This window comes from Silurus aristotelis (assembly GCF_946808225.1).
Source record: "Silurus aristotelis genome assembly, chromosome: 13".
In the NCBI taxonomy this organism is placed as follows: Eukaryota; Metazoa; Chordata; class Actinopteri; order Siluriformes; family Siluridae; genus Silurus; species Silurus aristotelis.
This window is the reverse complement of record NC_139586.1, coordinates 29748982-29762825: the sequence shown is the minus strand read 5'-3', so window position 1 is coordinate 29762825 and position 13844 is coordinate 29748982. Positions and strand designations below refer to the sequence as shown.

Below are 13844 nucleotides of genomic sequence, written 5' to 3'. Positions count from 1 at the left end.
ATCTCTGAAATCTATTTTCATAAAGGCCTTTAAAAAAAATCTTTTATTTTTTGCAAAAATTAATATCAATGGACTGAAATTTAATATATCTGGTTTATAATTGTGCATTGACCAAGACTTTTCTTTGTTACATTTTCTATAATCTAACTGTTAAAAAATTTGCATAACAATATTACTTTATAATATTTTCCTTTTATTTCTTATCTTGTACCATTTATAAGGATTTACAGTAAACATGAAAGCCTATGGACCAGAGATTTCTATCATTGTTCGGGTTGTTTGCTGTATTGTCCACTAGAGGGCAGCACGGATCAGCCACTGAACACGTGGTTTTTGGCTCCTTGAGTGGGTCGTTTTCATCCATTTTGTTAAAAAAAAAAAAAAAAAAAAGTAGTAAAATGTTTATTTCTATGTTTGTTGTGATTCATTTCATTATTTACACAAAAGCAGGAAGCACATGTGTTCGATCACCTTTATTAATGTTATAAAACTCTGAGGCCTCTGTTACCACACGCCTCTGTTTAAAACCACGACTCAACAGTTCCACATGTTTACTGTCTGAACTTTGACACTTCAGTTTTGTGATGGAGCTCTGATGGGAACCTTCTCAGTGAGGCGTAAACCTCAACCTCGTGCACTCGTCAAACCGCGGCGATGTGTTTCGATCGCTGACTTGCTTCTGTGGTTTCATGTCTTCACTGATTTTTCAACATTAAATCTATAAAAAAAATCTACACTTTTTATTTTCTCCATCTCCAAGGAAACAGACTCATAGTTTTGGTTGCATGTTTGCTCTTATTTTAGTTACAGGTAAAGTTCTGAGCACAGAAAGAACGATAAAAAAAAAGTCATTAATTAGCATTAAAGTGAATGGAATAAAGGAATAAAAAAATGTAAAGGATTTTCTAACTTTTTGATATTTCTTGAATAATCTACATTTACTTTTCTTTTTCACATGATCTTCAGAAAATTCCATGAAATTGAGGAAACACAAATATTCCATCAGGGTTCATGTGAGGTTTTTTTCTATACTATAATTAATGATATATAATGAATAATAATTCCTGGAAAACACTTTCAAGCGTCAGATAATAAACCGATTTGCATATTAATTGAAGGACTGAATGATATTGCTGGTGTCAAGTATATTTAAAAAAAAAAAAAAGGTTTTCTGTAGAAATACACGTACAGGAATTGTGAAGGAAACTCAGACCATGTTTTAAATGTCTTTCATTAAAATTAAATATTAGACACAGGTGGAGTTCGGATCCCAGAATCAGCCAAATGATGAAGGAAGTATTTACACCCTGATGTGGGAGATGAGATGCATGTATGGGAATTACCTCCTAATACTCTAATCATGCTTGTGATTGTTCTAATTGTGTGTTAATAAGCATTCAGAGCAGATTAACACTGCACCATGGCAGTCTAGACGTCTGTTTCGTCTACAGGACCGCAGGGTGTTTGTCTGAACAATGACATGATTTATGTGTTTGACATCCATAAACACTCAGACTGCAGTGGTGTTTACGAGACGGTCAGATGGTAGAGACTTTTATTTACTGGTTTTGTCACTTTGGGAAACCTTTAGACCTGCTGGAACACTTGGCAAAAGCATTGGGACGTCTGAAATGTTCAGCCGTATGTGGTTCTTCTGTAAAACAGCTTAAAGTCGGAAATGCACAGCTGTAACTTAACATAAGTGTAAAAACAATCAGAACTCAATCTCCTGCTGGATTCTCTCATTTGAACTGTTGTAGAAAAATCCCCAAACACGAGCCACACCTTTCTGTTGGATGTCATTTCTATCCCATGTATTTAAAGTAAATGTGAAGAACCTCAGCTGAAATGTTCTTCACACCAACCCACATAAAAAACATCCAAAAACTGAAACATGTTTAAAACCCGGTGACTTTCCCACATTTCAAACTGCACCATACCTTAAACAACTGTTTATTCATTAAATTCATTAAACATTTATTTAAACCTCCTTCTTTATGAGGAATCAGTTAAAGAAATCATTTCAGTAGAAAATCCCAAAAGTCAGACAGGAAGTTTCATGATTTAAGAGATTATGAGAAGAGAAATAAACATTTTCAATTCTAAAGATTTTACCCCAAAATCACATTTTAATCTGCAACTCGTTTAAAAGCAAAATATTCCAATCATCCTACATCCACCTCAGCATCAAATCTGCATATCTCCATGTTCCATCAATACACATCCTAGCAGACTCCAGGCATCCGCTGGGCCTGAACATTTTTCCCACATCAGGGTGTCTGTTGCAGAGTCTAGCGTGAGTGATTGGTGTGATGAAGTGGAAGGCGACAGACCTGATGTATGTGTATAATCACATTCATTACCAGCATCTGTGAGAAGGCCATGGCTGTTGCTATAGGGACCAAACTGAGGCCTATTGAGCAGACGGGCCATGCAGACGAGCCCTTGACCCCTAGGGAGAAGCCCAGACACGACCTCTGGAGCCCCTCGAGCTGCTGAACGAGCGCAGGGTGGAGATGCTGATGAGTTACAACGGTCCGAGTCGTGTTCATTTCCCTGCTTCTGAGAGCGTGGGAGAGTGAGCAGCGGGCAGACGTGTGGACTGGGAATTCTGGGAATTTACTAATACACACTTTAGGATATAAACAGTGCAATATCTTTATCTCATTCACAATGTTTACTTTGATGGGAAGAAAACATGCAATCAACTATAAACTGAGGCATTCTGGGTTTTAATCAAACAGACAGCATGCATTTCATTCTAAAAAACTGTTCACAGAAACGACTCACTAAATTAGTGTGTGATGATTCAGTGAGACGAGGAGAAATAAATAAATGAGAAATATTCTGGAAGAGAAAGAAAAGACTGAGCGGATTGTAATTTCAGTCTGATTCTGGAGCTTATCAGCAAAACTGGATAAAATACTGAACATGTAGCAGAACCATTAACACGTGAGCACTCAGGCTGAGGGGATTATGGATTGTAGCAGGGTTTTTAGTGCCTCTGTGTTTAACGCTACAGTATTAAAGTAAGCAGCTCGTATTAGTAGAATATTGTGAACTCAAATCCCTGAATTGAGTTACCAGGCACTTGGTATTACATCACAAACTTTAACTAGCTGTTGATCAACAGTGCACGTTGATTGATTTAATTTGTAGAAGTTGCGTATTCAATCAAACAGCTTTCCTTCTGCACGATCCAACAACCGATTTAAGATTCATCCGTATAACAAAACAAATACTTTATCATTCTCTTCATCTTAAACCAAACACATCACAGTCTCCAGTCAAGATCAAACCCTCCGAGGCATAAACACGCCCAGAGTGTGTCGGTGGAGCTCAGGTGTTCTCAGGAACATGTTTCACATGTTGCAGTACACACAGTTTGCACATAGAGGGCGCTCCACTCAGCTCAGCTCATGAGATACTGGTGGAAGTAGATCCCGAACAGGCTGCTGATCAGTTGACATGCCGCCACCCACCAAGTGAGGAAGGAGAAGATCCCTCTGAAGAAGACAGGGGTGAGAACGGAACGCAACGCAGAAAAAACCCCGGCCAGGTGGGCAACTGTGACTTGGATTTCCTCCTCCATGTCCTCGAGATCATCATCATCTTCTGACCTGGTTACAGGGGGAGGAGTGGTGGGAAGAACCGGTGCCAGGGTCACACCTGGAGTCTCGGTGCCCAGCCCCCATGAGTAATCACCTAGTGAGATGTAGCCAATCAGAGACAGAAAGACAAGATTCTCTCATTATACTCATTCTTTCTAATAAAATAATTCCTAAAATATTTACTGATTATGGTGCTGATATTATAAAGAGCCTAGAGGAACACCACATGGTGACACACCTCCTAATGTTCACACCATTACAGTCTACAGTAAGTAGCACTTACAGTCTGACACATGAAACTAGAAGAAAATGAACAAAAACTGTTTGGAAGTAAGTAGCAGCATCATTGGAGCTTCTGGTGAGTCCAGTGCACTTTATGGCAGGGATTCCACAAGATGTTGGGAACATTCCTTGAGATTATGGACCATGTTTGCATGACCTCATCATGAATTTGTAGATGGTTTATCTGCACTTGCTAAATGCTGGTGAATCTGTTGACCCATTACTAAAAGCCACTGAAGAACTCTGACATGTTCATGAAACCAGCTTGAGATATCTTTCAGTTGGTGCCATGCTGGAAGAAACCATTATAAGATGGTAAACAATATTTTGTGGTGATCAAGTGATGATTGATTTTTTTTTTCTAAGCCCAAAGTGTGAGGAAAAAAAAAGCATTCCTCACATCATTACAGCACCTCCACCAGCATGGACTGTTTCTACAAGGCAAATGGTTCCACGAATTCATGCTGTTGTTGGTGAAGACTATCATTTGGGTAGTTCAGCAGAAACCAAGGTTTATCAGAGAAGGCTAGGTTTCTCCTATCTTCAGTTGTCCAGAGTTGGTGATCCTGCTCCTACTGAAGCCTCAGCTTTCTGTTCTTGGCTGACAGAAGCAGAACCTGATATGGAGGTCAGCTGTCGTCGCTCATCCCCCACTAGATTCCACTGCTGTACATTCTGAGATGCTTTTCAACCAACCACAATTGTACAGAGTAGCTCTCTAAGTTAGCGTAAGTTAGCGTCGCCCCGGTCTGAGCTGTTCACTGGATATATGGTGCTAATGTAAGTAGCTAATAAGAAGATAACATAAAATTCATCCATTTTCAGACTCATTAGTGCATTTGTTCGTTATTAACTAGGTAGCTTTAATAACTATACATACAGCAGCTCCTGGGGGTGCAGTGGATCACAGTTGATCTGAAAGGATCACGACCCATGATTCAGCACGCACATGACCCGCGAATTAACTGCGTTTTTTTACTGGATTAATCTTTATTTTTTTTGTGATCGTAGACAGGGTTTCTGCAGGTTTCACCAAGTCACACAATTTGTGACTTTTTAAGACCTTTATGAATTAAATGTAACATCAAAAACACGCACACAACGGTGCCTTAACCGAGCACTAAACACGTTTCTTCATGCTGATTATCGCTAAACGTGCACTTCCCTATAGCTGAAAAATCTCTCATTTGTAGTCGTTATATTTGTACCAGCGAAAGGAAAAAAAAAAAACTAGATTGTAGACTTTTCTAGACCCTGTGGAGACCCTTGCACAGAGTGAAAGACTGATCATTTTGAAAGTAATGAAGTTAATTTAAGTGTTTATTAAGTGTTCAGGACGTGTTAATCAGTCAACATCGGAGCATTTCCTGCTCTTACTGTTCTTGTAATAAACAAAAAGCAAATTAGATTTGTCTCTTTTTTTTTGCTGATCCAAAAAATGATCCAATCTGTGACTCAGAAACAATAATGTGATCCAAACCGTGAGATTTGTGGTCCGTTGCACCACTAGAAGGTACTTCACTTTAAATGGTCTGATCTGACCAGCTAATGTAAATCATAGTCATGTGACAGTCTGATCCCTGATCAGTCCAATTCAGTCATATCTGCAAGTTAAATACAGTCATATAGTAGAGAAGGTTAGGTCTGGGGCAAAGCAGTTGCTGGGTAAAGTATGCTCATTTGTGTGCTAGCAGTAGGGATTTCTTCAGGATTGCAGCATTTTCAAAAGACCTTAAAAGCACCTCGGGGGCAACTTGCAGTGGAAATAAACCCACCTCGTTCCCATGATATTGACAAAACAGAGCTTTCTGTTTACACTTTCCTGTTCCTCACATGCTGCACACTTGTGCAACAGAACTCCGCTTATATACTGCTGTAGGATATTTTTTATTCTGTATTTTAATAGACAGATAAATTATTTACAGACACACCCCTAAATAAATATGAGTTTTGCACATCTAATCACACTGATGAGGCGATACTTCACTCTAACTGCTGTTTGTGCTTCAAAGTGACACTTATTTGATATGAATTATTGTGTAATATAATATATAGTATAGTATAATATAATAGTATAGTAAAAACTCTCTTTCGGCTTCTCCCATCCGCATGTTTGATTTGGCGCATGTTTTTACGCTGGATGCCCTTCCTAACGCAACCCTCCCCAATTTATCCGGCCTTGGGACCGGCACTGAGAGTGGCTGGGGTTGGTTCCCTGACCGGGAATCGAACCCGGGTCGCAGCGGTGAGAGCGCCGCATCCTAACCACATAGTATAGTATAATATACAGTGAGGAAAATAAGTATTTGAACACGCTGCTATTTTGCAAGTTCTCCCACTTAGAAATCATGGAGGGTCTGAAATTGTCATCGTAGGTGCATGTCCACTGTGAGAGACATAATCTAAAAAAAAAAAATCCAGAAATCACAATATATGATTTTTAAACTATTTATTTGTATGATGCAGCTGCAAATAAGTATTTGAACACCTGAGAAAGTCAATGTTAATATTTGGTACAGGAGCCTTTGTTTGCAATTACAGAGGTCAAATGTTTCCTGTAGTTTTTCACCAGGTTTGCACACACTGCAGGAGGGATTTTGGCCCACTCCTCCACACAGATCTTCTCTAGATCAGTCAGGTTTCTGGCCTGTCGCTGAGAAACACGGAGTTTGAGCTCCCTTCAAAGATTCTCTATTGGGTTTAGGTCTGGAGACTGGCTAGGCCACGCCAGAACCTTGATATGCTTCTTACAGAGCCACTCCTTGGTTATCCTGGCTGTGTGCTTCGGGTCATTGTCATGTTGTAAGACCCAGCCTCGACCCATCTTCAATGCTCTAACTGAGGGAAGGAGGTTGTTCCCCAAAATCTCGCAATACATGGCCCCGGTCATCCTCTCCTTAATACAGTGCAGTCGCCCTGTCCCATATGCAGAAAAACACCCCCAAAGCATGATGCTACCACCCCCATGCTTCACAGTAGGGATGGTGTTCTTGGGATGGTACTCATCATTCTTCTTCCTCCAAACACGTTTAGTGGAATTATGACCCAAAAGTTCTATTTTGGTCTCATCTGACCACATGATTTTCTCCCATGACTCCTCCGGATCATCCAAATGGTCATTGGCAAACTTAAGACGTGCCTGGACATGTGCTGGTTTAAGCAGGGGAACCTTCCGTGCCATGCATGATTTCAAACCATGACGTCTTAGTGTATTACCAACAGTAACCTTGGAAACGGTGGTCCCAGCTCTTTTCAGGTCATTGACCAGCTCCTCCCGTGTAGTTCTGGGCTGATTTCTCACCTTCCTTAGGATCATTGAGACCCCACGAGGTGAGATCTTGCATGGAGCCCCAGTCCGAGGGAGATTGACAGTCATGTTTAGCTTCTTCCATTTTCTAATGATTGCTCCAACAGTGGACCTTTTTTCACCAAGCTGCTTGGCAATTTCCCCGTAGCCCTTTCCAGCCTTGTGGAGGTGTATAATTTTGTCTCTAGTGTCTTTGGACAGCTCTTTGGTCTTGGCCATGTTAGTAGTTGGATTCTTACTGATTGTATGGGGTGGACAGGTGTCTTTATGCAGCTAACGACCTCAAACAGGTGCATCTAATTTAGGATAATAAATGTAGTGGAGGTGGACATTTTAAAGGCAGACTAACAGGTCTTTGAGGGTCAGAATTCTAGCTGATAGACAGGTGTTCAAATACTTATTTGCAGATGTATCATACTAATAAATTGTTAAAAAATCATAAATTGTGATTTCTGGATTTTTTTTTTAGATTATGTCTCTCACAGTGGACATGCACCTACGATGACAATTTCAGACCCCTCCATGATTTCTAAGTGGGAGAACTTGCAAAATAGCAGCGTGTTCAAATACTTATTTTCCTCACTATATATATATAATTGCCTACTTCTGCATATCATTTACTTTTGCACAAATTACAACACTTTACTTCATCTTGCCTTTTTTGCACCTTTTTGGTCACTTTCATGACCCTTCTGTGTTTATCCTTCCATTTGCACATGATACAGTATTATATTATTATATATTATTATTTACAGGGGTGTAACAGAACTGAAACTTTTCAGAACAGAGCATACAGTTTGGTACACACGTACTGAATTAACTATTTAATAAAAAAAAATTACATTTTAATTTATTTAAACAATTTAATTGATTACTCAATTAAAAAACTGTATTGCATTAATTTGATTTAATGATTATAAAATATAATTTTATATATAATTTAACCAAACAGGAATTTTATTTAAAAATGTTTTAAAACTGAAGATGAAACTGTGAAGATCACAAATATTAATAACAACAAACTGCGTTGAAAAAAATGACACGCAATCTAATGTTTTGCATTTCCTCCTTCAACCGTAACGAAACCGAACCAAAACCCGAGGTTCGTACGGAACCGTGAATCTTGTGTACCGTTACAGCACTAAGTGTAATATATATCACACTCCTGTTATACGTTTATTGTACATTTATATTTGATTTATTCGTTTCTACATGTTGCTGTTTGCACTTGTGGTCAGATGTGAACTGCAGTTCATTGTTCCTGTTCTGGTAACTGCACAATGATAAAGATGAATCTGATCTAATAAAAACACTGGTGGTTCCACAGTGTGAAGCTCTGTGGTGACAAGAACCAATGATTAGTTATAAAGTAGACATCGTACTAATGACACTATTTTGAGAGAAAATCTGTACACTTTTCCCTCTAAATACATTAAACTGTTCAATATGACAGAAATGATTCTACAGTGATGAGGAACTGAAGGAGAGAAAATGAAGTGAAGTTCTACCTAAAGCCTTGAGGGCCAGGGTTGAGAAGAGCACAATCAGCACTGGTACGAGGTACTGCAGCGTTACTACAGTCAGGTAGCAGTACACACGAGTCACCTGCGGAAACAGAAGGACAAATACATGAGCGATGATTTGAAGCACTTTGTCTTGATGAGCCTTTTAAAAAGATACATCAGTAAACAATCTACTTAGAAAAGAAAGATTTAACCTGCACAACCTCTGGTATAACGCAGCAAGGGTCTACATTATTATCTTTATTCATCTTCAACACAAAAAATATATATCAAGCAGAATCCTCTGACATTCAGTTTCTCCAGTAACGAGACGACCTTCTGGCATCCTGTGTATCTTCTGTTCAAACCAGAAGACAAGTAATTCTGAACTGAACAGGAGTTCTTCTTGCCTGCCAGTGTAACCAGCGGATCTACTGACCAACACACACACAGTAAATGTTTAGAATGAGTTTTGCTTCATGCCTTCCTCTGGATGTCAACTGCAGCAATGCGACCCGCCTCCTTCTTCATCTGCTCTACCCATTTGGGGGCGAGGTTCAGGTAAGCCTGCAGGTGCTGGCGGGTGAGCAGCAGCCTTAGCACACACAAACCAACAATCATCCAGAGACGTACAGAGTCAAAGGCTGAGCTTGAAAGCCTGTAACACACACACACACACACACACACACACACACACACACACACACACACAGAGGGATTAAAGCACTGAGGTGGGTGTAATACTGAATCAAAACCAGTTACGCAACAGCGCCTGGATGTAAGAAAGCATGATCTGGGTACAGTGTGGGTGGATCAGATCTGTGTGGTGCAGTAAAAACACTAGTTTATCTGAAACAAAGCACCAAGTCAACCTTGTAGAACTTCCACTAACCAACCTGATGCCTATTATACATTAAACCTAATGGTTTCTATGATTCTTTGCTGAATGGGTCACGTCCAGATACAGTGGACAAGACTGCAACCTCCAGACCAGGAAGTAATCAAAACTGTATATTTGGGGTGTAACGGTTCACGTATTCGTACACAAACGTTCTGGTACAGGGCTTTCAGTTCAGTGCACACGGGTACCAAATGCGATCCTGCGAAACTATGTGTGGAACATAGTTATAATCGGAGTTCCCTTAAGAACGTATTGACTGGCTGACTGTGAATTTGTTTTGTCTCTTTTTGAAATTTTTTATTATTAACCATGAAAACATACACATCAATGCCAGGAGTATAAAGAAACTAGAGTTAGTGCAGTGTCACTGTGGCTGCTCACTCGCTACTGGAAATACCATCTGTAGCACGCTGCCGAAATCGCTGCCACTTTAGCATTCTTTAGCACACACACACACACACACACACACACACACACACACACACACACACACACACACACACACACACACCTGTATAAACTAAATACCTTTAAACAAATGTAAACTGTTTCATAAATTTTTTTACAATTATTTAATCTTTTTCAATTTGTGCCAATTTAACCAATTATTTAATCAATTTAATAAAAAAAAAAGTGTATTGGATTAATTTGATTTATTCTCATTTATTCTTATATATTTCCTTTTTTACAAAATATTATAAAATATAATTTTATACATTATTTCACCAAGCAGGCATTTTATTTAAAATAGTTTGAAATGTTTAAACTGTTCAATATTCACAAATGTTAATGTTAATATTAATAATAATAATAAACTGTGTTAATAAAAAAATAAAAAAAATGTTTTGCATTTCTTCCTAATAATAATAACTGTAAAGAAATGAAACCGGAGCATAAATGTGTCATTACACCCCTAATATATTCTGTATTCATTTGATCTGTTAATTACTACAGAAACCTGCATCTTTACATGTAAACTAAATTAAATTAACAGAATTCTCCCAGTAGCATTAAGTGTAGTGCAGTGTTTAACACGGCTGTGTCTTCAAACAGAAATATCAACAATCATATATTTTAGATATAATGGCTTTTGTCTGTGAAAAGAGTTCATGCAATAATGAAGTGTGGAAATAAAATACTAACCAAGGTATTTAGGTATTTAAGTCGGTCTACTGGTTTCTCCAGTAATCTGACCAGCACATAATTTTAACCCCAAACACACACAAACACACACAAACACACACTTACAATGTAACTGAAGTCTTTCCCATAGGTGCGTTTCCCAGGAAGTCCCGAGCGAGAGGTTTGATCCACAGCACCAGTATCACCAATGGGGACAAAAAACTGATGTGCAAAAGGATTCTGTGGAAATAAAACCATCCAATTTACCCTCATTTAATATCTATTATACATATAAACTAACATTTTCTAAAGCATGATTGGATGGAATGGTTCCTGGAGACCACAGCGCTGTTGTTCTCACTGAATGTGCGGTCGGGTAGAATTCATCTGTACAGCGTCCAGGTGTGTTTGTGCCAGGCGAAGTCCAGGGAAAGCAAGCAGAGCTCCAAAGAAGGCACAAATAAAAGCCAAGCCCAATTTTACTCCCAGTTTGGTGAAAGGAACGCTGAAAAATATTCCAAATTCAGTTAAAGTGCATACTGCTTTAGTATTGGATTACAGAGCGAGGAGAACGTGGTATGGAGAACTTACGACCACTCAAATCCCTGCTGTTTGGCGAAAACTTCAAAGTTATCAAAGACACTGGTGAATCCTGTAATGTCAGAAACAGATTTTTAAGGCTGACGGCGGAGGGAAAGCCTGTGTGATTCGGATTAAATCAACGTAATACCGTACCAGACTCAAGGCCAAACTCCAGATAGTCCTCTCTCACCACCAGGACCAACATGGCCACCAGCAGAGACAGGAAGCCAAATGCCAAACACACAGAGCGTTCTCCACCCTCGTCTGAGCGGAAATAGTGGCTCATAAGGAAATGCAGAGTTCTCCTGGAAACCTGAGTCAAGGATTATAAAAGGACACAGGAACGAGAACATGGAGCCAAAAAACTGAAGATATTAACGAAGTCTTCATCGTTATCTGATGAATTGTGCTGGATGCTTCATCTCAACCAATACTGCTGCACTGGGTGACTTTAGATGAAGCATTTTCTTCTCGTGGCACGGCTGGTGGGAAATGGTTTAAGGATACAGGCAGAAGAACACCATCAGAACACACCAAATAGCTCCAATGTTGATCTCCTTACTGGCATCCACCATGAAGTAGTAGCCCTCAGTGAACAGATAGATGCCCATCGCATAGACCGCAAAGTCGATCAGCCACTGGTACTCCACAAAGAACCGCAGAACTACACACACACACACACACACACACACACACACACACACACACACACACACACACACAGACACACACAGACACAGACACAGACACAGACACACACACAGACACACACACAGAGAAGTTACAGGTTTGTGGTGAATATAAATGTATTTGTTCTAGTTGGAGATCTCTCTCTGGTTACAGTATGGACTGTTATGGCTTTTTCAGAAGAAAAGTGTTCAGATGGAGAACTTTGTGATTTGTGACTTATTGTGATTTGGAAACAGAATATTTAAGGGAATAGATATTGATCTCCTCTAGCCTTACTCAGAGCGTCTATAACGTTCACAGGGGTGCTCTCCAGGTGTAAATCAATGTCCTTCGGAACGGTGAGCGGCTTGGGCTCCCCGTGGCCATTCTGCCTCCTGGAAAACAGTCCCGGGGTTAAGAGAGGGCAAGACTGAAAATCAGGTACCACACAAACACAAACCAGTTCACACCTGTCTCTCCTGCTGGTCTTACTGGGCACCTGTTTTCCTGCCAGTGCACAAAGTTCTCCCTCTGAAGGATGCTTGAACCTGAAAAGACTGAAAGCAGCGAGTGAGAGTGCAGCTGAAAGCAGCGAGCGTTAATGCTGAGGATGTGGAACGTGAATCGTCCGTGAAGCTGAGACACTCACCTGCCGTTGCACAGGAGCCAGCGTGCTAGGGAGAAATGCGGAGCCATTTTCTGCATGATGCTGACCGCCAGCAGGCTGACCACCAGCTGAACTCCCATAAGAGCCTGTCAGAGAAGAACCAAATCCCAAACACTAATTATACTGCTGGTGGAATAGGAGAAACATAAACAACATGCTGATTTGACTTCACACACGTGTTCATTAGGTCTGGATAAGAATATCATTGAAAAGCTATCATTTATATTTACATTATTATATTTTGTATCTTTTTAATGTGATTAGAATCTGAGACATTTTCTAAAAGCATGTGGGAACAAAACTATCAGATGACAACAGATGAGGAAAAACGTCCCAAATTACTCCACATATTAAACGTAGTGCACTAAGTAGTGTGCATCAGCCATTAATTCACCAGCCCACGAAGTGCACTAATGTAGGGAGTGAGACATATTTAGCATTAGCACCTGTGGCTCAGCTCTAGCTAGTCTACATGCTTATTTCGGGAACCTACACTGCTGCTGCGGTTAATCCTGAAAATAAAACACAAGATTTAATTCCATGGAATGAACATTAATGTCGGTAATAATAGTGCTTTTTTTTTTTTTTTTTATTAAACGAGATAACGAACTAGATAGATAGCTAGTAGCTACATTTCTCCTTGCTAGCATAGGATCTGTGCAGCTAACACAGGCTGAAGTGTATATAAAGTGTAAAAGGAGATAAATCGCGTCAGAAAAAATATATTTTTATTAATATAAATTTACTCACCATGTTGTATGAGAAGTTTAGACCGGAGTGCGTGTTTACTCTGCTCCCACATGAGCGCCGCAAACAGCTGAATGAGTTTTGAATGACATTTGTGACCTATTCCACACAGCGCTCCTGGGCGGGACTTACACGAGATATGGAATCCTATTGGTCAGAATTTATCCTGAGCTGAGTGCCGATTGGTCCAAATATACACATCATCGATTTGATTGGCTCACGTTGCCGAGGGACGAAATCGCTGGTGGTGGACAAAAATAGACACACACACTCTCACACTCTCACACACACACACACACACACACTCACTCACTCACACACACACACACACACACACACACACACACACACACACACACACACACACACAGCTGTTTCCATTTTTTATTTCATTTATTATTATATGGTTGTATTATTATTATTATTATTGTTTTATTATTATTATTATTATTAT

At 39.7% G+C, this 13844-nt stretch overlaps 3 protein-coding genes across 3 annotated transcripts in view; 2 read left to right on the top strand and 1 right to left on the bottom strand.

The window, feature by feature from the left end:
- Window positions 1–411, top strand: part of mef2b (myocyte enhancer factor 2b) — a 12033-nt gene extending 11622 nt beyond the window's left edge. The window contains exon 9 of the mRNA XM_083559639.1: window positions 1–411. This exon is cut by the window's left edge and continues 813 nt beyond it. The gene's annotated coding sequence lies outside the window, so the exon portion shown is untranslated.
- A 2302-nt stretch (window positions 412–2713) lies between these two features.
- On the bottom strand, window positions 2714–13552 carry tmem161a (transmembrane protein 161A). The gene is made up of 12 exons (XM_083559268.1): window positions 13394–13552; window positions 12626–12729; window positions 12447–12533; window positions 12274–12371; window positions 11815–11971; window positions 11461–11612; window positions 11317–11377; window positions 11087–11230; window positions 10852–10965; window positions 9186–9360; window positions 8709–8805; window positions 2714–3705 (listed from the first exon to the last, which is right to left on the bottom strand). Exons 1-12 carry the CDS (start codon window positions 13394–13396, stop codon window positions 3413–3415), a joined length of 1485 nt encoding a protein of 494 aa, XP_083415394.1. The 5' UTR covers window positions 13397–13552; the 3' UTR covers window positions 2714–3412.
- The window catches only part of LOC310735966 (craniofacial development protein 2-like), a 106502-nt gene continuing 99142 nt past the window's right edge, over window positions 6485–13844 (top strand). The window contains exon 1 of the mRNA XM_083559297.1: window positions 6485–6542. The gene's annotated coding sequence lies outside the window, so the exon portion shown is untranslated. The remainder of the gene's footprint in view (window positions 6543–13844) is intronic.